The sequence below is a fragment of the Diachasma alloeum genome, unplaced genomic scaffold (genome assembly GCF_001412515.2).
Source record: "Diachasma alloeum isolate Michigan unplaced genomic scaffold, Dall2.0 Dall_scaffold_00299, whole genome shotgun sequence".
Taxonomy (NCBI): domain Eukaryota; kingdom Metazoa; phylum Arthropoda; class Insecta; order Hymenoptera; family Braconidae; genus Diachasma; species Diachasma alloeum.
In genome coordinates, this window is record NW_021680438.1 from 1004266 (window position 1) to 1030882 (window position 26617).

At 34.9% G+C, this 26617-nt stretch overlaps 2 protein-coding genes across 2 annotated transcripts; both read left to right on the forward strand.

The window, feature by feature from the left end:
• Positions 1 to 1858: 1858 nt before the first annotated feature.
• LOC107039418 lies at positions 1859 to 15722 on the forward strand. The gene is made up of 10 exons (XM_015259015.1): positions 1859 to 2090; positions 2806 to 2932; positions 7769 to 7912; positions 9101 to 9228; positions 9304 to 9465; positions 10824 to 11032; positions 11122 to 11280; positions 11354 to 11531; positions 11626 to 11950; positions 15101 to 15722. The coding sequence occupies exons 1-10, from the start codon at positions 1944 to 1946 to the stop codon at positions 15442 to 15444; spliced, it is 1923 nt and encodes a 640-aa protein (XP_015114501.1). The 5' UTR covers positions 1859 to 1943; the 3' UTR covers positions 15445 to 15722.
• A 1384-nt stretch (positions 15723 to 17106) lies between these two features.
• LOC107039372 lies at positions 17107 to 26338 on the forward strand. The gene is made up of 10 exons (XM_015258944.2): positions 17107 to 17875; positions 18553 to 18823; positions 18885 to 19048; positions 20413 to 20527; positions 22285 to 22473; positions 22563 to 22682; positions 22742 to 22982; positions 24150 to 24496; positions 24583 to 24774; positions 26049 to 26338. Exons 1-10 carry the CDS (start codon positions 17759 to 17761, stop codon positions 26213 to 26215), a joined length of 1923 nt encoding a protein of 640 aa, XP_015114430.1. The 5' UTR covers positions 17107 to 17758; the 3' UTR covers positions 26216 to 26338.
• Positions 26339 to 26617: the final 279 nt, after the last annotated feature.

Sequence of the window (26617 nt, forward strand, 5' to 3'; positions counted from 1 at the left end):
AGTTTCTTTTTTTGTTTTTAGCTGAACAAATTTCTCGAGCTTAATTAAACCGTTGAACTAGGAGCTCTAATTTTTTCAGAATTTTTAAGCTTCGAAAAACACGCTTAAATGTAAAAAAAACGAAAACGGGCGGCGTCGCGCTCGTTGAACGAGTGATCGAGGGTTAACCCTAGGTTGGTCACCTGATGGGAACTTGCGACTCTGGTCACCTCCGCGGGGATTTGCCGCCGCGTTAGTTAGGCTCCAGCGTTGTCGAATTCACTCTACACTGCCTGGGCGCGTTTAACCAGTTTCCAGCAACGTCGCGCAACGGGCAATTTCATTTAACATGGGAAAAAATTGTTCAACTGTTGGAAATGATTTTTTGTCCTCCAGAATTTGGGATGTAATATTAAAAAAACCATACTAAAATTTTCCAGATACTTTAGTTGACGAATTCAAATTTTTTAGGATCTTTCCCGTCAACCAGCCGGTGACAAGACGAAAAAAACGACACGTAATTCCCTCGCATGGTGACCAATCTAGGGTTAAACTCCAAAGAACAAAGGTATGTATCTGTATGACGATCTGTTACGTAGATCATGGAAAAATTGAAGAATTTTTTTTTCGCTTATTTCTTTCGCATTGATTTCTCAACATTTCATTTTTTTCTAAATTTTTCATGATCTGTTCAGTGGGTCGTAAAATGGATGCATAACTTTGCGCTTTGGGGACTAACGAACATTTTGAAAAAACAATGATCGATCGGATGAAACCTGAGGCACTTGGACGATTTTAAAGATCGTCGTCTAGCTGAAGGGGCGTAAGTGATGTGTACAAGCATAGCTGTTACGTCCCGTTGGATTTACAACGACGATATTATTATCAATAGTCAATTTTTACATGATTGATCGCCAAGTTTTATCAATAATAGTCATAAAAAAACTTGCCCAATGATGATAAGATTATCCATTTCATCCGAGTGCAGAATCATCACCGATGAATACACGTATGAACAAATTCAATAGCAAACTTTAGCGAATTCTCTAGAAATTCTATTGGGATTCTATGAAAATTCTAGGGAATTCTCGTTAAAATTCTTTTTTTTTTTAGAAAATTCAACAGATTTCGATTTTTCTATGTGAATATTCTCCTGGAATTCTATTTCTATAAGACTTGGTCATGAATTTTCCAAGTTTTTTTCACTCGCATCCTGTAATGCAAAGCAAAACAAAATATAGTAGAAAAAGCATAGAAAGTCTGTCCCCAATAATTTTAATAGAAAAAATCTCAAGATAAAAATTCAGCCAGAAAAATCGAAATCTATTGACTTTCTCCTACGAAATAGCTAATAGAATCTGCGCAAAAAGAAATAAAATTTCAACGAGAATTCCCTAGAATTCTAATAGAATCTCCATAAATATTCTAGACAATTCCAATAGAATTTTCTAGCGAATTCGTTGAGATTTTCTATTGACTGTTTTCGTACGTATAATCATCAAAGAATTCTGCAATGACCTGAAAATGAAACGATTATTTCAGACTACATTTTTCGCATGAAGACAATGCCATCAATATCAGAATGATTAATCGCTTTGAAGTCCCGACTACCATTTCTCCTTTGATAAGCTAAATCTGGCGAATTGTCTTCGATTTTCCTCATTATCGTCAACATTTCACAGCATTAAAGAAGAAAAAACGTAAAACAACGATGAATGCATTGCTGGTGTACGGATATACTGATCATCAGATCTCGAAAATGATTCCTCCCCGTTATAGCAGTGACCCTGAAACCTGCTTTGCTACACTTGAAATCAGAAAACGCGCGTACACGTCATAGTTTGGGTGTGAACTTGTTGGGATATCGCGCAATGCAGGAGTGGATAAACTCTCAACCGGCTGTCCAGTTGCTAATGTTCTTCCGTAGGTGGTCTATCGTGTAAGAGTGAGCATATCTCTCGGCAATGGGTGCTATGACGACTGAAGGTGACAATGTTAAAGACGAAGGGAATAAAAAGCCTGAGGAAGAGCTCAATAAGTTGACAGATGACTTTGTGGCCCCTGACGGGGGTTGGGGGTGGATTATCGTTCTCGCTGCTGGATTTTCAAACGTGAGTGATTATCCCCTTAAGGAGAGGCCACTATCAGTTTTAAAAGTCGCGGACGATTGGAGTGAAATTTCTCATGCATTTAAAGTCGATTATATGTCTAAAAACGAATAATTAGTGCAAAAAAATTATTGTTTATTGATGGTTTGCCCCGCACAAGCTTAAAATGTTAAAAATAGTCCAGGGTCCAAAACTGGGTACAATAATAATGACGAATTAGTTTTTTGGAATGCGACTCCTACATAGCTAATTTCGTTTTATTGAATATGAAAAGTTGCGCCATTCATGTAAAATAGACTAAAAAATTATCCTTGAAATATTTTAAATATATTCTCGATTTTTTCAGATACTTTTTGGACTATTTTACATGAATGGTGTAATTTTTTATTTGAAAAAAAAACGAAATTAGTTCTGTAGGAGTCGAATTTCAAAAAACTAACTCGCAATTGTGTAAAAAAACCTCTGCAGCTAAAAAATTGGAGACTTTGGACTACTTTTAACATTTTAGGCATCTGCGGGGCAAACGAACAATAAACAATTGATTTTTTTGCACTAATTATTCATTTTTAGACATATATGATCGATCTTCAGTGTATGAGAAATTTTATTCCAATCGCCCACGACTTTTAAAACTTATAGTAGTGTCCTCTTAAATCTTGAGACTCAAAATTTGAATGAAAGTGAAATGATCAATTTTTTTTTTCATTTACGCGTGAAGCTTTGCGTGCTAGCGACAATACAAAATTTCGGCCTCATATTTCGAGTGAAATTAGCCCACCTTGGAATAACACCAACGGAAACAACGACTATTCTAAATGTTCATCTCGCTATAACAGCTACGATAGGTGAGTTTGAATTCACTATCTGCGTTTCACTTCTACTGGCTTCAAACCAATTCTACTTTCACTGTACTTATACTCGTGTTGCGTTTAGTAAAAGGGGAAATGTTTATTTTCCGTGACGTCCCACTAGCGCTCCTGCAGCTAGACGAAACAAGTGGGCTATTGCTTCTTTCATAACTTGGTGTTGTCATTTTTGCTAATAAATTAGCGATTTGAAATGAATAGTTTCACTTAAGGGTATTCAAGTATCTCGTACAGTTTGTACAGATCATACTATACACTGTTAGACTTTTTTTGAAATTTCATGGAAAATATGATATTAATTCTCAGAAGATTGACATTGAATCGGATTTAGGGGAAAATGGTTGTGAAATTTCATGTTCTAGGTAGAATTCAAGGAAATTCATGAGTTTTCAGTGGAAGTGAGATGGAAATTTTACAATTTGGTTGAAGTTTCATGGAACATGAATTTTCCCTGGATTTTCCGGATTTTTACGAATTTTTCCAGAATAATTGAACTGCAACATCAAGTATTGTATTGATTTTCAGATCATTTTCGGCGTCATTTTCCCTCAGGAATCTGATTTTATCGGTCAAAATTGTCTCCGGCCACTCAAAATTAGGGAGTCGAATTTTTTAAATCGAAAACTGAACTTAGCAAAAATCCCCAACATATTATTTTTTTAGTTGTTAAAGATGATCACAAATTTTCGCTCCTCAATTGTAAAAAATTCGGGAGAAGATACCATTTGAAATTTATTCGCTTATCAAAATTTCGATCTCGTCCAGTGATTGAACTAATTTATATATTTATCGTAGAACAAATGGTTAATACAGTGAAATGGGACTTTTGTCCTTTTTAAAAACCAAAATGAATAATGAATAATGTTCATGAATTGAATGAGACCTGGTGAAAATTCCCATATTATTAAATCTTGGTTTTTCGATCATTGGTATTTGACGACTCTTATTCGTTCAAACACTGGACAGTTCACCCTATCTCAAGAAAAAAAATTTCTCGCCCAAGTATTATGTATGAACTTCATTTACCAATGCTCACTCTATGTTTAGTGGTCCTTATCCATTTATCTAATGTAGGGACGGGAAAAATACCCAACGTACTCAAATATTGGGGAATTTAGGGATTAAGGGGTAATATAGCGACGTCGGACCCAAGAGGGTTTTATTGCGGGTGGGCATTTGGGCGACAGTTTGGCGCGCATGTGTGGGGAAAACACAGGGGATTTACGGTGAAAATTTCCTGAATTTGCATTTCCCCCGAAATATTGCCATGTGGGAGTAAGCGTAGGGCCCAGGGACAGAGCACCAGGGGTACTCACTTTCAAGTTTACTTCGAAATGCAAATTCAGTTCGAGATATTCCACGTGTAATCTATTTTTATGATTTATATAGATTTCAACTTGGTGAGCGTTGATGCGTTTTTATTTCATCTGCATGCCACCGCTATTATTTTATTAACTCCGCGATAGAGGAAGTTATTTTCTAGTCTTTTATGCCTTATAGTTGAGAGGACTCCTCTCAGTAATCCGGATTTCCTCAATGCACTTCCTCCCTAACATTTCAATAGGTGCATTTTTTCTCTACGGTTTCCATTAATTTTCCATTCGTCTCATGGAAATTCACTCATTCTAATTGATACTCATAAAAATTTTCAAGAATATAATGAAAATGTTTCTTCGCCCACATTTTTCATAATTAAGGAGCAAAAATTTCTAAACATATTTTAAAAAGCTATTTTTAAAAAACACCTTGGCTTAAAAAAAATTGATTTTCAAATAAACAAAATTGAATGTCACATTTTTAGCGGTCGGAGACAAATTCGACCAACAAAATCGAACTTCTGAAGAAAAATCACGTGGAAAGTAGTATTGTAAATTTTTTTTTCTCGAAAAACCAAAAAGTTTTTTTACCGGGGTGAACCTCCCCTTAATCGATTATTGAGAGAAACGAAAAAAATGGTCACGTACGTATACATGTATCTAGATGATCCAAAAACATCGTAGAAATTTGAACTGTAAAGATGTCCAATGCTTCCATTGGAGAGCGAAATTTAAAAATAAGAATTTGTTATCTAATAATGTCAGATAAACATGATTACTCAATCTCGAATAAATATTCAGATTCGATTAGCAAAGTTGGAATGCACTCGGCAGACTTTTTGTTGCAACAATGGATCGATTGACAACTCATTCACCAAATTACTTGGTCATCATCCCGTCAATTCGATGATGTAAATCAGTCCAAAAAATTGTTGCTGTGACTTTCTCCCTAACAGGCACATGCCAAAATCGAGCCAACACGAAAGCCCCGAGGCAATTGCTGTTTCGTCGTTAAAAACTTTTTTTACGCTTAATTTTGAAAGCAGCAGGGCCACGCAATCATCTCATTTCGTCATTAGCACGATCCGGTACTTTTATTTATGCTTTTTCTTCTGCATCTGATAATAGTGGATGTCTCTGACAAAGCCACCTGGATCCACGGCAATTTTGTGCCTTTCAAATCCTTTATTTGTTGAACATGAATAATATTTCCACTAATCTCGATGATTTTCGGAGGAATGATTCAACTCATTTGAACAATCTCCTTGAAACTCTGGCAAACAAGTGCATAAATGTATTGTTCATACTTAAGCATCGCTATCGTTCTTGATGAATTGGAAATCTACTTCCGAATTAATTCACCTTTGATACGATTACATCATTCTTTCAAATGAAAGACTTTGGCCTTTCTCAAGGAAATTCCAAAAAAATTGGCAAAACATACGAATGCACACGCATAAATGCATACGGGTTCGTTAAAAAATGGGACATTCTGAGTTTTCAGACAACGCACAATCACTCCAACATAAAAAATCGAAACTTTGAATTTTGACAAAAACAATGCTTTCATTCGCAAGAAAAAACTCAGTTGATCTCTCATCTTTCTATTTTAATTAATTTTCAACTCAGTTCAGAAAGCGTTAAAATATTATATCATTAGTATATTGGAAATGTGCTTCGGAATGAATTAAACTTCGATTCTATTACATCATTCTTTTGAATGAAAGACTTCGGCCTTTCTCAAGGAAATTCCAAAAAAATTGGCAAAACATACGAATGCACACGCATAAATGCATACGGGTTCGTTAAAAAATGGGACATTCTGAGTTTTCAGACAACGCACAATCACTCCAACATAAAAAATCGAAACTTTGAATTTTGACAAAAACAATGCTTTCATTCGCAAGCAAAAACTCATTATAATCTCTCATGATTCGATTTTCATCAATTTTCAACTTAACTCAGAAGGCATTAAAATATTATATTATTAATATATTAGAAATGTACTTCCTAATGAATTAAACTTCGATTCTATTACATCATTCTTTCAAATGAAAGCCTTCGGCCTTTCTCAAGGAAATTCCACAAAATTTGGCAAAACATACGAATGCCCACACATAAACCGATACGGATTCATTAAAAAATGGGACATTATGAGTTTTCAGATAATGCACAATCACTCCAACATAAAAAATCGAAAAGTTGATTTTTTCCAAAACCAATATTGTCATTCGCCAGCAAAAGCTCATTATCATCTCTCACGATGCCATTCTCATAAATTTTCAACTTAATTCAGAAGACATTAAGAAGATTTTTTAACCATAATTCGATTGGCTTTAAAGATCATTTTTCCAGTAATCATTAGGAATCGACTCTCAAATTAACAATCAAGGGATTAATGAAGAAGAATCAAGAGATCATTGACTTCAATTTTTTAAGTCATGATTAAATTAATTTCAGTAAGAACTTCTCGAGTGGTCGTTAAAAATCGATTTTCGGAAAAGTATAAATATCTCCAAAATTTTATTATAAATTGAATTTTAATTGATATTAATGGAAAACGCTCGTTGAAGTCAACATCCAAAAAAAAACTCATGAAATTCGCGACAGTTTATAAATCGCTACAAGGGTGTACCATTTTCAGACCATATTTAATCACTCTAATATAAGAAATTGGAAAATTAAATTCAAACGATTATATTTCTTCTATTAACAAGCAAAAATACAATGAGTTCAGAAAAAATTACATTACATTAAAATCAATAATACATTAAAAATTACATTAGAATCCCACATAATATTTAAAAAAACAATCCCTCAAAAATATTGCAATTTTGACTGTTTATTACATTCCTTATTAGAGTTCTAGTTAAAGTTCTTACGAAGCCATAACGCTGCGTGATTATCACAAATTATGGGTGATTTCAAATGCAAATTTTTCTCCCCCAATAACCATTAAAAACGAATTGTCTGTTTCATTGTAGTCTCTGTACTTCCAATCATCTTTCTTAACACATTAAAAAGATTCAAGATTAAATTGTTATTCTCGGCGAGTCAGGCAGTTCCATCCTTGATTAATTATTTGATAACTCACTCACTCGAAAACAAAATGATTAATTCTAGAATCTGTGATTTTCAATTATTTGCAAACGGGCCAGACTGATAGCAAATGTTTCTGCCCATCATTTCCAATAAAATCTAGGTCGATCATTATCAAAAAAGCCTCACTCATTCGCAGTATTGTTAATCGATGCGAGTGCTCCTCTTTGATCGCCTACGCATTAGATTGCATCACCAGTCACGGGATTATCTGCATACCCAGTATGCTAATTCTCACAATAACGATTCAACTGATATATTCACAATCAGCTGTTGACCGCTCGATAAGGAGCGAATCAATAAAAAGGCCTGACCTTGAGCAGACCAACTCATTATCTTTGTAATTGGAATTTTCCAGGGGTTTTCTCATTTAGTCCGGCTTATTTTCTTTGTTCTATAGGTTTAGCCAATGGCCCTCTTTTCAAGAAGTTCAGCTTCAGACAGATAGCTCTCTGTGGGGCAATCCTATGTTCATCAGCAACGATAATGCTGTCCACAGCCAGGACGTTCCATGAAATTCTTATTTATCTTGCAGTCTTCCACGGTGACACCTCAGTTTTATTATTTACTTACGAGTTATCCATTCTTTGTGGCTATTTTTACTGAGATTATCTAGCAATTGACATTTCATTTATGAGAAAAATGGTGCTATCAACTGCTGGATAGATGTTGATCATTGAAATAGTAGTGGCTTCTGAAGGACAACTCGTGTCTTGTCAATGTTGAATTTGTGATAATTGAAAGCTAAATAGGAGTGTCAGTTGCTAATGATTTTTTTCAGTTTCGTATTCTGCATTCGTAGGATTCACTCAATGATAACCGGCATTTGCATGTAGATAATGTAATTATCCACTATTATTTTGTTTAGTTTAAAAAACAAATGGATATTTCTGATTATTCCTTGAGAACGGATCACGGCCAATCAGAGTGTAGTATTTGGCGTGATATTGCACATTTGCTCTTCATTCGTTTTCAAAATTGGAATTTCAAATGTTTCATCCTCCCTGGCCGCGATTTGTTCTCGTGGCACAATCCGACGAATACCCTTCGAGCTTCAAAATTATTTGGTATTTCCCTGAAGCTTCCCTACAAGCAAACCATCCTGTCATGTTTGTCATGTTTTTTCGTTAGAAAATTCTATTGAATTTCTATTGTACTGTCCCATTAGTTTTTGGCCGATTCTATTGAAATGTTCAATGGAAAATATTCAGTAGAAAAAGTCAATAGAATTCAATTTTTCTATATAACTTATTCTATTGAGATAGTCTCTATAGAATTTCCTCGGCTCAAATTTTCTAAGTTTTTTCGTTTGATTTTCTTAATGAAAAGAAGAGAAAAATGGAATGAAAATAACTTAGGAAATTTGAGTTGAGCAAATTTTATAGAAAATATATGAAAAGAATAAGTTACATAGAAAAATCGAATTCAGTTGACTTTTTCTATTCAATATTTTCTATTGAACATGTCAATAGAATCAGCGAAAGACTAACAGAAAGTTTAATAGAAATCCAATAGAATTTTGAAACGAATTCGATAGGTTTTTCTATTAAATTTTTTCGGGCATGAGATTCAGGCAGAATTTCCACTACGGCACTTTCCCTTGTTTGCAACCAAGTTATCAGGAAATAACCAATAATTTTGAAGCACTCGGGGTATTACTACTGGTTAATTAATGAATTGTGTCACTCACTGGTAACAATTTTTATTCTGTCATTCAAATGCCAATCTGTAGCTGCCGGATCGGGAATATCAATGTCATCGAATGCCCTGGCCCTAAATACATACTTCAAGAAGAGAAGGAGGCTGGCAGTGGGCCTCAGCTGGACATGCACTGGTCTTGGACCCATCATTATGCCCCATGTAAAGTCACAGATGTTCAAACGATGACAGGAATCATCGATGCCGGTTCTGACATTACGATTTCGGTTTTTACAGATAATTACAGCTTTGATGCCGATATTCGATGTCTCTGGGACTCTTCTGATTTTGGGTGGATTTGCAACCCACTCTGTTGCTTGCTCTCTTTTACTTCACCCAGTTGCGTGGCATGCGAAGAAAATTAATGTTATGGATGAACTGCGGGCTGAAGCAATCAAAGTATGTCGAGTCGTTGATTTTTGTGATAAATTTCTGGTCAATTTTATGGGCTCATTGAGGGCATTTGATTGAAAATAAACGCAGAGAACAAAAAGGTTTACTTTTAAGGGAGCTGCGGTATTCTGAAATTGAACGAGTGAGAAATCTTAAAATCAAGTGATTTTGTTATTAGTTTCCAATGATATAGTCCTAAATCGTAAGCATTTTCACACTAAATTCCAGTAATTGAAACCTCAAAGTTTAGGAGAATTTTAGTTAGTGTTAAGAATTTTTGCACGGAGAGAAATGTTCAGTAAATGTTACGAAACTCACAATTCGCTCACCGATTACGGAATCGACTCAGAAAATTTAAGTGACGGTATCGTAATTTTTCACAGGAGATTCAGATAAAAATTACGGAACGCTCTGGAAAAATTCCGTGACAGTTCCGTAAAATTTCCTACAACCACATTTTGTTTTTACGGAAAAAATGTGTAATTTTTATTGAATATTTCTCTCCGTATGGAAATTGGGGATCCATTTCTAAAAATTGAAAATGGATTCCTTAAAATCATCGATAGAGGGTCAATAGGTCAACTCCAGATAATTGCCAAAGTTTCGAACACACAAAGTGTTCTTCATCAGGACATTCATTTATTCTGCATTGAAAAAAAAATTCAAAAAATTAATATTACCACAAACCAATGTATTGTCTATCTATAACAAAATTACATTATTAATAAAAAATGAAGAACCTACTGACTTTTCAACCCATTAGTTATTGAAGAGTTGTACAGAAATAATCCAACTAAAGAATACCGTTAAAGTTAAAATTCTAACAGCAAGCAGAATAAAATTTTGTTCATTTATTGTTAAAGTGATCTTTCATAATTATAATGCAAAGAAAAGACCAGGGAACAATCAGAACAATCATTAATGTCAAAATGAGTTAAATTTAGCTTCTGTTAACTGATAATATAATATGATAATATAATATAATACCAATATTTACAATTTTCCATTACCAACTCAATCATCAATCGAATATTGAAATTTCGAAATAATCCATCAACCAGTAATCGTGTAAGAAGATTGACCATTACATGTCTAATTGAAAAATCCTTTTATAAAATTTAGAATTATTTACTCAATAGTTAGTAGAAAATTCAAATTATGAATTATTTTAATATTTTCAAATTTCAAGTTAAATAATAAAATAATAGTACTAGAAAGGTGCAAATTCTAATAATATTACAAATGTAATGATTGTCGAGTGATCGCTGCAAACGGGTGACTTGAAATTACTATCCCATAAGCATTAGCATCTTTAATGATGCTCTCATATTTCATATAACATTTCAATTCTGGCTTTCATTCAGGAAAAACAGGACACAGTCTTGAATAATAGAACGCGAAAGGATTTGAAAGCTCTATCAGTTGAAAACCTCAAGGAGAAATTGTCGACTATTGCCGATGATCGTCAGGGGTTTGGAAGTCAGTATCTTTATTACGATGATGAGGAAGAGGGTGCGGCTGGTATCGATGTTGAAGGTGGAACTCCGATGATGTCACGCGCCAACGACGGATGGTAAATTAACAACTCCCTCTCACCCACGAGATTAACATTTTCAATAAAAAAAGGCGTTTTGAAACATGTATTTTTCTCGTTGCCTTCAGGTTCTCAAAGAAAAATTCATCGACAGTATCGCTCACCTCGAATCGCACTGTGAAGCATGAAAATCCACAAGTACGTTTGCGAAATAAGTCGTTCAGTTTGAGTAGACCACCGAGCATAACAGCGCTGAGCCAAGGACATTCTCTCAGGAATATTGCCAAGTAAAATAATTCCAAAAGCATTACCCAATGTTCAACGGCTATCTCTTAAGTTTGTGAAATATTTATCAATCAGGGGCATTAGCGAGAATGACGGCAGGCGGCGAAAGCTATCTAATCAGATATCTGGAACTACTCCGCTGATAATCGTTAAGGAATCCTGTGAATCCACAAACTCCAATGAAGACGATTGCAAAGCTGATGAATGCGAAAAATGTCAATTGGAAGGAACCGCGGAGGAAGAGCCTGTGGAGGTGAGAGAGTCCGGTAAGGGAGATCTCGGTTTGCAAAAGACCATTCACATTCGCAAACGAGTAATTGAGGGAGAATTAAAATTTTCTGCTCCAGGAACATCCACCCTCTCGTTTCAAACGCTTCATCAATGCTATCGTCATCTTCTTCGATCTCAGCCTCCTGCGGGATAAGGTCTTTGTGAATTTGATGCTGGGACTGAATTTTGCAAATTTTACTGAAATAAATTTTGCACTCATCACTCCGTTTATTCTGGGGGATTTCGGACTGAAGATCAATCAGGTGGCCATGTTCATGTCGGTGCTGGCTGGAGTGGATATGGCTGCCAGGGTTTTCATATCTTTCTTAGCTTCGAAGATTGGGTTCAGTAATCGGACCTTTTTCCTTATTGGTGTTGCTTTCATGTCATCGGGGAGACTAAGTAAGTAAAAGAAATTATGAAAGATTTCTGGTGTCGAAATCTAGCTGTTTGTTCGAGCCTAGATTAGATCCTAGATTAGATGCTGATCCGATACTGGTCGGAATTTTTGACGTGGATACGTCTATGGTTTCAATATGGGGGGTCATTTTGGGAAACGATCCTTATGTGCAGCGCCATCTATCGGAATTCTAGGAAATTCTAGACATTTTGAGGTAATTCGAGAAGTTTCTTGAAATTTCGCAAAAATTCAAGGAGTTACTAGAAATTTCGAGGAAATTCAAGGAATTTCTAGAAAATTCGAGGGAATGCACGGAGTTTCTAGGGAATTCGAGAAAGAAGGAAATACCAGGGACGTATCCACGTTCAATTACAGCTGTATCGAAGATACAGCCGACTGCAATTTTTTATTTAAATTTTGCATCATGATCTGGTAAGATTCTGAACGGAGTGTCTGGATCAGATATGACGGAGTGAATTCCGATCCTATTCTGATCAGTCGAATCCCGACTGGATCCGTATCAGATCAGGTACTGATCAGAAAGATCGGATCCTAGCACTTTTTGGATCAGACATAGATCCAAATGAATCTTAAATTTCTGATCCAAAATTGATAAAAATCAATTGTACTGATTAGTCTTTTATTCTAGACTGATTTGAGTTTCCACTGGTTCCACGAGTACATTACACAGTTGGAAATTCATTGAAATTTAAAGTGTAGTGCTCGATTTCTAAATTGGACTAGATTATTGAAAGAGTTTCTCATTTGTTATAAGATCGATCTTAGAAGGATTTAGTTGCGGTTAAGAAGTCTCGTTAACAGCAACTAAATCGTTCCACTTGTTCTATTAGTGCATGGAGAGAAAAATCTCTTAAAAATTATCTGTGAATTCTAGTGAATATATAGCGTATTGACCTTTTCAGAATTTCTATGATTATTTCCCCCATCACCCTTCTAAACAATAGAATTGTGGTATTCGACAAAGAGAATTAGAATTATATGTAAACTGATCGTTGCCAACTATTTCAATAATTCTTACTCCAAATCGAAGGTGGCATTTTCGATAATTCGTCTATAAAATGAAATTTAATACATAATAGTCAAATTTTATGAATGGTTTCCTTGTGCCACTGATCATTAATGCTCGAGCGTAGCTGTATATTATATATTGAGCAAAGCGGATATTTTGAAACATCCCCAGACTTTTTTGACTGAACGAAAAAATATGATCCTTAGTTAGAAATGTACCTTACTTTAGCCGGCTGCCGTTGAATAGGATCACAGGTGTTTTCTCAGTTGGAAAACGGAGTAAATTGTAAGGCAAATTTGTGAGTTGGTTTGTCGCCCAAGGGATTTTTTAAGGCCTTTCGAGTCCCCTTTTTCGGGTCTCATTTCGGCACTCTATCCAACCCTATTCATGCGGCTGTGGATTCTACACTGTACCGCATTCGCACTCCTATAGAACATAGGAGTAGCATAGGAAACCACAGGAAACCGGTGCCGGTACAGGCGGTTACTCTATTAGCAACCTCCCGCTCGCCGGAGCCTTCCGTTGAAAAATTTCATTCCGCGGGAAATCAACTGGCAACCTTTCGCACACTAGACTTGCGTCTAGCCCACTCCACCACCGACGTCGGTTCCAAGGGAATTTCAATTCTTGCATTACAATTTGCATTATAATTCGCAACTTTTTTCAACAGTTTTTTCTTTATTAGTTTTCAACAACGTAAAGATCTTTTTTCTATTTCAGCCACAGTCGGGTAGGGTGAGGTACATTTCTAGCTAAGGATCAAATTTTTTTAGTTCGTTCCTAAAAGCGTGGGGTTATTCCAATAAATGACCACTTTATTAAATATACGTACGTTAATTACAATTCCCTCCTTGATTAATCACAGTTTCCACTCTCCTTCCACGCCTTTATTAATTATAGCTTCCACATAATTATACGCGCAGTTTCCACATACCAGAGTTCTAGTTCTAGAATTCATTTTCATCACAGTAGACGATAATTGAATTCACAACGGGCAATGTCCAAAATTGTAATTTTGAAGTGAATTTGAAACCGATTTGTTCATGAAGTTTGTCATCTAAATTGCAAGATTAATAGAAGGTTGTGAAAATTCGCAAATACATTGGTAACGCATAACCAAATAGTTACTTCAATTGCCACCTAAATTTCAACAATTGTTGGTTATTCTCATTACCTTATCGAATCGAACTTCATCCTTTCATCCTGCGAGAATCAATTGATTTTTCAGAAACATAATCTACTGAAATTCCATACGAAATTATATGCGAATTGATCGTTGTCAATGATATTAACAATTTCTACTCGCAATCGAGGCTGGAGTTTTCCGACATCAATATCAAAGAAAATTAAAAACATAATAATTGAATAATTACATAATAATAATCCGATAAAATTTTTAATCTCCCATTCTTAATGTCTATCATTTATTCTATTCATTCCATTAAAAGACAAGTATAGAAATTGAATTTATGGGTATTCTTTCATTATTCGAAAAAAAATCGATTTTAAAACTTTCAGGAGACATTGAAAAATTGTTTTTTTTTTCAGTTCTTTCTGTCCACTTTTTTTGCATTTTATGGATTTCTTCTCGCTGAAATATTGATATCCCTCTAATACTTGAAGAAAAAAGTGATTCAAAGTCCTCGCTGATATAAAAGAAGAAAAAAAAATATATTCTAGTCGATTATCCCTTTCTTATTCTTTCATTCCCTTTTCATAATAATAATTGGACCATAGGAATAAGGAGGACCAATATCCTTTCACCATGTAAAGGGAAAAATAGATTTAAAAAATTTTCAGGAATACATGGAAAGATTTTTCTATTACCCGAATGAGAATTCGAATGACTTTTATTTTATGTGTTTGTTTTGAATACAAAAAAAAACAATTTGATTGATCTTCAACATGATTCCTCTTTATTCAGTGTTGTAACTTATGAATGAAGGAAAAAAAAAATATAATAAGAATAAGGATGGATGAAATTAAATTAATCTAATTGTCATGACGGAAATGGAAATAAAATAAAATAAAATACTATTAGAAGCGCCTGTTCGCTAGTTTCAGGAATAATTTCATTGTATTGCTGATTATTAATTATTACTCTCTCATTAATTAATTACAGTTCTCGCCCACACAATAGACTACACAATAATCCTGCTGGTAGCAGTATTAGTCGGCTTCGGGAAGAGCTTAAGAACGATCTTCATAGCCCTGGTGATTCCGTCCCACGTCCCATTATCTCGACTCCCAGCAGCGACAGGACTGCAGTTAGTAACAAGTGGTCTCATTTCCATCGGTTTCGGTCCCCTCGTAGGAAGAATCAAAGTCCTTCTGGGGAGTTACTCCCTCCTCCTGCATATTCTGAATATCTTCCCCTACCTAGTCATCATATCTTGGACTCTCGAAGCGTGGATCACATCGAGAAGAGCCAAGAAGATCGAAAATCAGTTGAACTCTGAAGCTTAATAATCCTTTTTATTACTCTTTCTAAGTAACGAAAATTGACAAAAAATTGCCTGATTGTAAAATATAAGATGTTACACCCAAAAAAATGATTTATTTGAACTAAATAAACTTTATTTGAATCAAGTAAATCGTTTATTTAATTCAAATAAACGGATTTTCTGCGTACAGCTACCAGAAGTGACGTTGTACCTAGAAATTCTAAAAGTAAGCAAGCGAATTATCAAATTCGGTGTGGAATGTATTATTTCTTAGATAATAAATCTAATTTCACTACAAAACTGTTGAATCACTTCCAAAATTACACTGAGAGACAATAGTATTTTTTCGGGCTGTTGCGATGGGTTTTTTTCTCGTGTGGCGTTGGCGTCTGAGCCAAAAGTATGGACTTGGTCAACCGTACGAGCAGAAAAAACCATCGCTACAGCCCCGGGAGAAGATTTTTTTGTAGTAATTTTCAAGTTTTCGAGCGTGGGAAGTATGCAATACCAATTTCCAGACGAGGAATCGTAAGAAGCAGTATAGAAATAGTATATTTCGCGTCGAGTGTCACTGGGGTTTCCCAGCCTCGCCTTCGGCTCGACGTGCCAACCTCACACTCGTCGAAAATCCCTGTGACACTAGGCGCGAACGATATTTTTCCATAGGGACTTTCACTTTTGCCAGTTCGGGGAGGGGTCAATACCAATCCCCGGACTGGGAAAGTGAAGGTCAGTACGGAAATAGTATATTTCAGGGCGAGTGCCATGGGGTTTTTTTACTCGCGAGTAAAAAACCCCACAGCACTAGACGTGAACGATATTTTTCCGTAGTGATTTTCACTTTTACGAGTTTGGGGAAGGGTCAATACCAATCCCCGGACGAGGAAAAGTGAAGGGCAATACGGAAAAAATATTTCCTCAAATATGGTTTCATGAAATCACCTGAAATCGATGAAATCCCAGGTTATCACGGATTTCACTTAATTTGAACTGATTTCATACGATTTCCATCCTGGGTGAAACAATGATTTCACAAATCAATGGCCTCTCCATTATAAACTTCTGAAAATGAGTAACATGTTCCTTAAGGATATTTAGTCATTTTCAGAAAATCCTATTTTCTGTACTGCTTCTCACGATTTCTCGTCTGGGAATTGGTATTACATACTTCCCAAACTAGAAAACTTGAAAATCACTACAGAAAAATATTGTTCCTGGGCTGTTGCGATGGGGTTTTTTACTCGTGTGGCGTTGGCCTCCAAGCCATAGGCGAGGACTGGCCAACCACACGAGTAAAAAACCCCATCGCAAGAGGCCGGAAAAATACTATTTTTCATGTTCATCGAAAATTAGATAATTTTTTTGGCTGATAGCAGAACATATGAAACTAACTTCTTTGATGGTAAAAAAAAATAATCGCAATAATCGCCAGAAATAAATAAACAAATTTTTCCTTGAAATTTATAATTCACCTGCTATAAGACTCTAAAAATAGAAATAAAAATAGAAGGTAATGTGCAAAACTATACTGAATCGAATGGTCAGAAAAAAATTGGGGTACCCGCGCAAAAAGAGGAATTATTGAAAGATTCTGTCCCATATAAACCACTCCGTTTCTAAATAATGAACGTGGGTTGGTGGATTGAAATTTTTATCAAGATAAAGAGAATAACTTCATCTCTCAGTTGAAAAAAAAATCAATTTTTTTAATACCTGCGATTTTGGATAAACATCCTTAAAATCAAAACTTTTAATTCTGCGTTACCACCTTATTCTCTCCGTTTACAAAACTGTCGAGTCATTTCCAAAACTCCTAAATAGTAACTAGAAGTTTCGATATATTAAGCATTACAAACATATGTTGGTAAAACCCAGAGAATTATAAGCAGTATCTCATTGATTAGATAAAAACGACTGTTCCGTATCTATCCATAACGGTACACTATCTCTCCTTCTTTCTTTCACTCTCTCAACTGTGTCATGGCTCGTTACCATATGAGCCACCGAAGATCTCCGGCGTTCCATTGTCGAACGACAAGTCCATGTGATCTTTTATTGGCCGGAAGAAGCGACTGAGAGATACGTAAGAAAGGCATCAAGCACGGAGCTGTGTCGGGCAATTAGTAGTGGGGCGCTTCAGTCACTCCACGCTGTGCGTTTGACACACATTCAACGGATGTGCTCGAGTTCAAGTTGAAAAATGTTGTGTTTTATAGTGAAATAAATTGTGTTCAATGATTAACAATACCCACTCATTATCACATTTGCGAAGAATCGAAAAAATTTGTGTTGATTTGTTTTCTCGCGGGTTTTAACATACAATTGTTGCTTTTAACATGAGTGGAGAAAGGAGTGGAAGAAGGGGTCATGGGAATGAGAGAGAAAGTGAGAAATTCATTCCACCTGACGGAGGGTGGGGGTGGATGGTGGTTCTGGGATATGCATTGAATAATGTAAGTTTGTTTTTCGATTAAATTCTACTTGAAACACATTTTTTATCATTTTGTTTGAGCCAGCTGATAACGTCTGATTAAAGTTCAAAAGTACAATTTGAGAAACGGTTTAATTCCATTTTACAGGTAGACGTTTGGACGTTTGGAAGAACGTTTTTTGTAGCCTTTATTCTTTTAACGAATAAATTCTCAGAAAAAAACTAACTTCGACATATTTTTTTTTTTTTTTACGGCCTCGGAGTCCCTTTTTCGGGTCCCATTCGGCACTCTATCCAACCCTATGCATGCGGCTGTAGATTCCACACTGTACCGCATTCGCACTTCTATAGAACATAGAAGTAGCATGGGGAAACCACAGAAAACCCATGCCGGTACAGGCGGTTCCTCTATTAGCAACCTCCCGCTCGCCGGAGCCTTCCGTTGAAAAATTCGGTTCCACGGGGAATCGAACTCACAACCTTTCGCACACTAGACTTGCGTCTAATCCACTCGGCCACCGACGTCGGTAACTTCGACATATTTTACGAGAAATGATAATGATGGGAAAGAAATTTATGAATAAATAAAAAACAACAATGTTTTCTTTTTCTCACAATCATAAAATTGAATTGAATTATTTTATCGTAATTATGAGAAGGATGATTGCCCAAAACGCTTTCCCTTTTCTTTTTTTCCAGCTAGTGATGGTGCCATTGATAACAGGAATGGGACTGATCTTCAAAGATCTGTTTAAAGACTTGCACTTTGCAGAACGCGATGCATCGATCATCATGAGTATAAATATGTCTTTTGGAATGCTCATGGGTATAACTCATGGCCCACTTCTGAGAATGTTTGGATACAGAAAAATTGCACTCGCCGGATCAATCATGTTTGTTTCTGGTCTCATGATGACTGCAATATCCCACAAATTCACGCACTTTATTGTTTCTCATGGATTCGTAACATGTAAGAATTTCTGTGAAAGAGAAAATACGAACAGATCTTATTGGCTGTATTTTTTTTCAAGCTTTTGGAATCAGTTTAACAATGGCAGCTTTTTCTCTGGCATTAAACACGTACTTTCTGGAGAAAAGAGGTCGTGCTGTGGCCCTTGCGATGACAATAACTGGACTGGGACCAATAATAATGCCTCAGATCATTACAGTATTGTCGAATAATTATCCATCTCAGGTAAATTGCGAATCATCAAGTGGAGACTGATGAATTTCGGATCCTCATTTTTTCTCTCTTTGTTTACATTTTGATACGGGAAATCAACTCTTTTACCCGCATGATTTCAGGATTTTTGCTTCAGAATGAAAGTATTGAAATCGTTGAATTTTTACATTCTCTAATTTTGCTTGAAAATAATGTAAAATGGTTTGAAACGTAAAAGTACGAAGTTTGATGACGATGTGTGTGCGTGCGGGTGTCCACCTGGTGGTCAACTTTTTGAAAATGGGAGAAATAGAGAACTAAAATAATTTTAAAAAATCGATAATTTTCTTAATAATAATTTACAGAATTTACATAATAATAATCGGATAAAATGTTTACTCTCCAATTCTCAATTTCTCTCATTTATTCTAAATTTTCTAGAATGTATGGGCATTCTTCCATTATTCGAAAGATTATATTGATTTTAACATTTTCCGGAGACGTTAAAAATTTTTTTTTCTCAATTTCTTCCTGCCTACGTTTTTTGCATTTTTTTCCCCAACAGATATGAAGACAAACAACTTTTCTCCATTTCCTAGTCGATCATCCCTTTTTAAAAATTTTCAGTTTTCAATTCGTGATTTTTGCAATTAATTGGCGTCATGCCATTCTATTATCCTATCGAAAGACAAGGAAAGGAATCGAATTTATGGGTATTCTTTCATCATTCTAAAAAAAATCGATTTTAACAATTTTCAGGAATATATGGAGAAATTTTGCTATTTCCCGAATGAGATTTCCAATGACTTTTGTTTTGCCTATTTGTTTTGATCCCAAAAAAAAACACTTTTTATTGATCTTTAACATAATTTCTCTTCATTCAATGTTGTAACATGTGAATTAAGGAAAAAATATATATATAATAAAAATAAGAATGCATAAAATTAAATTAATCCAATTGTGAAGACGGAAATGGGAAGAAAATAAAATATTGATTCCTCTCGATATCTTCTATCTCAATCAATAAAAAATATGTACCTGTTCATTCAAAGTTTTCGAGATATTTTGAATTTCTGGGGTTTCGTTCAAAATTTTTCTACGCACTCTAATTTTTGAAAAAATGAACATATCAACTTGTTATATTTAATTTTCGCACATCATGTGACATTCGTTAAAATCATGTTCAATCGAATGACGTCGACTGCTTATCAATGTGGGTCTTGTTTGGCTGCTTAAATACTCTCGAAACGTCTTGCATTCGTTTACATTGAATAATATGGCAGCCTGTCTACACCGACAGAAACACAATTTTAACGATACACTCCAGGCAGAGACAGGGACTGATAAGAGAGTGCAGTGACACATAGTACATTGAAATTTATATATTCTCATTTCAGCACGCTATATTTATTCTCGGCGCGATAGGTCTGCACACAGTAGTGGCGTCTCTACTGCTCCAGCCGGTAAAGTGGCACTCCAAACGCGGAGTCCGCGACTCCAAAGATCATGAAGGTGAATCATTTGTTGAATTCATTATGATTTCATTTCTATATTGTTGTCAATCTTGTTGGAATTAAATATCAGCTGTACATGAATGTTCCTCAGGATTCTATGAAATTGCCGCTTTATCCGCGGGATTCAACAAAAAATCGTTTTTTTATGTTGAGCGATCATGTTTATACGAATGGCAACTTGAATTATCTAATTTATTGGGAAAATTGAATATTAGTTTTAATTAGATTTTAACTAAATTGAGAATTCAGGACAATAGTTACCTGAATTTTCGTAGCTTTCAATGACTTTTATTGACTCGAGAATTTTAATTTCATATGGATCTGTCGTTGTTAAATATTTCAAGAATTTACTTAAAATTACAATAATAATCTCTGTATGGATTTAGCTAAACTTTCTGTGTATGAGAACACTCAATAGACAATCTAGCGCATTTAGTGGAAAATTCCGTTCGCTTTCTATCAAAATTCTACCTGAGTTCTGCTAAGAATTGCATTAATTTTTTGTCAATTTCTTTACAAAATTCGACAATTTTTCCGAGTGATTTTTGTCTATGGTTATTTGTTACAAAGTAGTCCATAGATGTTAATAATTCTACAGAACTCATTTTATAGCCATTTTTTCTTCAATTTTGCTGTGAGGCACAAGAAAAACTAGAATACTTGTGGCTCAAAACTTTTTTGAAGAAAATTTCAAGAGAATACATTGTTAAAAACTGCCTGAAATTCAAGTTGAAGCTACATCTCAATTCTCAATCTCTGGACATCATGAAATCTCTCATTTATTTGAAATTAAAAAAATTGAGTTTGTTTCATTCAGCGAGCGTTGATATTTCCGTGACAGCTTGAATTTTCCGAGTCATTGTGCAGATTGACCATCACATTCAATTGAATTTTCAATATATTTACAATTCAAACAAATTATTTCCTGAATTTCCACAATTTTCAATTGTTTTTATTGTCGAATAGACCCGAAAATTCGGCATTTCCTTGTTAATCCAAGAAATAAACTGATTCGTCAATAACAAAGTACATGTGAATTTCATGTAAATTTGTCATTGCCAAAAATTGGAGATAGCTTACTCGAAATTTCAGGAGTAATTTTCTAGGAGTATAAATCACGTAGAAAAATAAAGATTAATCCCTCACGTACGTGGCCCTTCTGATACCAAGCCTACCGCCCACTCAATACTCTTCGTGTTAGATGAAAAATTGTAAATAAAATATATAATTGACGCTACAGTATTCACCTTCCCACTGGTATTTGATCGATTCCATTATCTGCCATAGTTTCGGAAATCTTCAATTCGGAAGAATATCAATTCACTCTTTACTGTACACGGAGAGAAATTTTTTAGAAAAATTCTAGTGCTAACCCGGTAAAATAGGCGAAAAGTGACGTCCAAGGAAAAATTCCAGTACTGACACTGGAAATTTTATTTAGGAAAATGTGAATTTTTCCCCGTATTTCTGTGAAAATTTCACAGAAATCCCCAGAAATTTGACCAGAAATCCTGAGAAATTTTACCTTAACAGCACTAGAATTTTTCACAACCGCTGGATTGTGATTTTTTTCAGTACTCATACTAGAACTTTTCTAGAAAATTTCTCTCCGTGTCCCCAAATTAAACCTTTTAGATTTAAAAATGCTGAATAAAAAAATACATATACATCAATTCACTTCTAAGAAAATCCTCTAGCACTGCAAGTTTTTCCACTAAATGTTTTCATTCGTCTCTAATTACATTGTCCTAACAGAAACCGAACGACAACTTGCAAAAGTCGAAAATCTCAAGCCTGATTCTGTTATCACCGAGAAGTTCGAACGAAAAAGAACGATTTCTGTGTCAACTTTGAACGGAGATCCTCGTAATTCTGATCTTCAGAAGCTGGAGGTCACAGAGGAGACGAAGAAGACGCAAGTGATTTACGTTCGACGTGACTCTGGTAATTATTTCAATTCAATTAACTTTCCGACTCCTTGCATGAATTTGATGTAATTAACGTGATGGAATAAATGAAGCCATGATTACCAGTCCCATCTCTGCGTGATGGAAATCCCAGCGTTCGGCATTTTCAGTCGGTTCAGAATGTCGGATGCGCACAGCCTGAGGAAAGTAGAACGAGGCATCATTCACACAAATGGTGGAGTACAGGTGAGCATCATCGAGGATTTCAAATTAATCGGGGTCTAATAGTATAGATTTTCATTCAGGGAAAAACCTCAATGCCACGAATATCGGCAGCTGCCCCATGCTAGTGGATGAACCACTGTTCAATCCCGCGATAGCAACTCATACTCTGAAAGAGGATGAAGAAGTTGGGAAAAATTCAGGAGGAAATGATGACGAGAAAGAGGATGATAATGAAATTTTAACAAATGAATTTTCTAGTCTGACTCATCACGTTTCGTCAGAGCCATCTGCTGTTGTCAATAATAAGGAACACCATACAGTGTAGGTACTAAAATATAAATCAAACTGTATTGCATGTCAATAATAAAAATATATGGGACATTCACACAGATGATTTCGAAAATATGTCTGATGTTTCAAGTTTTAGAAGAGAATTACAGAACATCTTCTTCCTAGTCTATTTCGCCAAGCATATGCTAGACTTGGGAGTATTTCAAGTTTATTTTAGCTTATGAATCAAAAATATTTATTTATATATAAAATGTATAAAATAGTATAGTATACGTAGGTCTACATAGGTTTGGTGAAATAGATTGCTGACTGAAAATGTTTCATTTCAGTAGCGAAGTGGTGAAACGGTTCAAGTCAATTTTGAGTATTAGTTAGTTTTCAATGAATATCTCGGAATCTAAGCCAGATAGAAACATTTTTGTTTTAACCTTTTTTGCAGCTCTCAATTCGCTCTACAAAAAAAGTTATTACAGAAATTTCGCTATCTAGCTTATACTCGGAAATATTCTCCAAAAATTCAACAAGTCGACTTAAACCATTTCACCACTTCGCTACTGATTTATTTGTTAATAAAGGATTGAAATGAAAATTGGTGGATAGTTCTACGCATAGCTTACATTTTCACACTTTGAAAATGAGACCGATTTCACTGTTAGATGGACTTAATTTCATACACCTTACAATGTGAATTTTGTATGATAAAATTTTTTAAATTTCATTTCTCGATTTTTTTCTAAATCCAAACATAATAAAACCGGACATTAACTCCTTTTTGTTGGATAAACGAATACATAATGATAAAAAATAATATGCATAAATCACTAGCCAATCTACAGAAATATAAAAAAATCAAAGAAATTTTCTGTGAAAATGTTTTTTAATAGATTTCTTTCAACTCTTCATCTCCAGGATTTTCGCACAGTAGTCTGCGCATGGATTTCCTTTTCCACTAGTTCGTTATCTGAGTATTTGGCTCGTTCTGCGCGCTATAAATATACCCATTGGGGCATATAGTTTTTTTGTATAAAAAATTAATTCTTTACACCTGTTGTTGTAATGGGTAAATTATGAAAATCTCGGGTTAAACCTTTTCATCTCCAAGATATTTTGAAAATAATCGATATGAGAATCGTTTACTCATGTTTATTTTCATCATCACAGACATTAAATTCACAAATGTTTTTTTTTCTCCTCCAGACATTCCTCAAAAAAGAAAAAGCACACATCCGAGGACAGCTGCTGCCCCTGTCTATCCAAAATAGTAAAATTCTTCGATCTGAGCCTTCTCTGTGATCCCATCTACGTCAATATAATGTTAGGCATGTCAATAGCAACATTTGCGGAGATAAACTTTGCCATTCTCCTGCCATTCATATTGGAAGACATCAAATTTGAAACTAGTCAATCAGCAACTGTAATGACAACCACTGCAGCAGTTGACCTTTTGATGCGAGGTGTTGCCCCATTCGTGGGAGAGCGAGTGCGCCAGACATCCAGGGTGATGTACCTAGTCAGCCTAGCTATGCTCATCGGCAGCAGATCGAGTACTGTAACCGTTGCAACTAAATACACAGATGTGTTTTCATTACTTCGGTTACACGCTTTCAATTCATAATTTTGTTTATTTCAGTTCTCGTTTATGCACGTAGTTTCACTGCGATGATAATTATGGCCATTGGAATCGGATTCGCCAAGGGATTCAGGTCTGTTTTCATGACTCTGATTTTGCCAAATTATATTCCCATTGAGAGACTGGCTGATGCCGTTGGGATTCAGATGGTAGTCAATGGACTTGTGCTCATGGTTTTGGGACCATTGATAGGTAAAACTTTTCATTCTAACATTTGTAAATTTGAAATCAAGTCTGAAGAACTGTCCCTACATCTGTAGGGATTGAAATTATGTATGAAGAGATTTGAAAGGAAATCGGAAACATTCGGTAGTAAATTCGATTGGAATTTCTTTTGGAAATTCTTTTGGTGTTTTATATCATTTCTGTTATGAAAATCGATAAATATATTTTGTTTCAGTTTTTCTCACTGTATTTTCTAGTTTGTCATTGAAAAATTAGAAAGAAAATGTAAGAGAAAATCAATAGATATTTAATTTGGCACTTTTTTTCATTTTTACCCGGTACATTTTTTTTCCTTTCATTCGAAAGTTCGAATAAACTTGAAAAATTTGAGCCGTTTAATTTTTTTATGAACAAAATATTGATAGAATAAGTTTTCTTGTAGAATCGAAAGATATTGAATCTTTTCCTCACAAAAAAAAAATCAGGAAAAGACTAAAATTTTCACAAGAAATGCACGTGAAATACACGCGAAATTTCTATTGAATTTTATCATACGTGTATTGCTATCGACTCATATTTTGGAATTTTGAATCAAGTCTCAATAATATCTGTATGGATTAAAATCATGGGTGAAAAAATCTGAGAGAAAATCGGAGACATTGAATGGTAAATTCTATTGGAATTTCTTTTGCGAAATTTATTGGCGTTTCACGTAATTCTTGTTATGAAAATCGCTAACTACAATTTTTTAAAGTTTTTCCCACTGTATTTTCTAGTTTGTCATTGAAAAATTAGAAAGAAAAAAATCAGAGAAAATCCATATATTTTTAATTTGGTATACAGCTTATTCTATTAAAGTATTTTCTATAAGTTTTTCTCTGCACATTTTTTTCCTTTATTCGAAAGTTCGAATAAACTTGGCAAATTTGAGCCGATCAACATTTTTATGAAAAAAATGTTAGTAGAATGAGTTTTCTTCAAAAATCTAAATCTATTGATTATTTTCTTCTCAAAAAAACTCATGAATTTTCAAAAGAAGTATGAAAAAAAACTAACGGGATTTTATCACACGGATATTGCTATTGTTTGAGAAATTCCCAACTGTCTCCTCAAATTTCTGAATCCACAAAGAACTTCCTAAAGATCTTACATTGCCGTAAAAAAACATTTTAAAAAAATTCATCATCTCTCTTAGATACTGAAATATTTTTCAAAAACTAATCCCTCATATAAACAAAAACCGTCTTTTAAAAAAGAAATTTCTTTGTATTTTTTTCTATTATATTTGTAATTTGGTACAGGTATCATCCGTGAATTACGAGGAAGTTACGACTTGTGCATAGTCCTGATAAACAGCATGACAATGCTCACAATAATTATGTGGACACTCGAGGCATTCCTGATCCGAATGTTCAAGAACCGACGGAAAGCCGAGAAGCAGTACCAAGAAGTTGCCCTAGCCGAATGACTTAAATACTCATCGCAAAAGTATTAAACCCTCCTTCGAATCGAAAATATATTCTGTACAAAGAGAAAAAACCGAATTATCGTGTCTTTATTTTTACATAAAACTCGAATTCTCTGTGATTAACAATGGAGTTAAAATTTCTCCTATAATGTAAACGTCACTCCCTCATTAAGGTCACGTCCTTGTTTGGTCTCCTTACCCCTGAAATGGAGCTCTAATTATTCAACCGTTGTTATCTCGTTATGGAGTCACTGTCGTATAATCATCGTTGGTATCGTTAGAACGAAGACAATAGAATGAATTTTCCCGAATACTTCCGGCTTCCCCTGTTTTCACACGACTTTGTGTCAGTCACAGAGCAGTCCACAGTCTCGAGTTTCTTGCAAAGAACCTCATCGACCC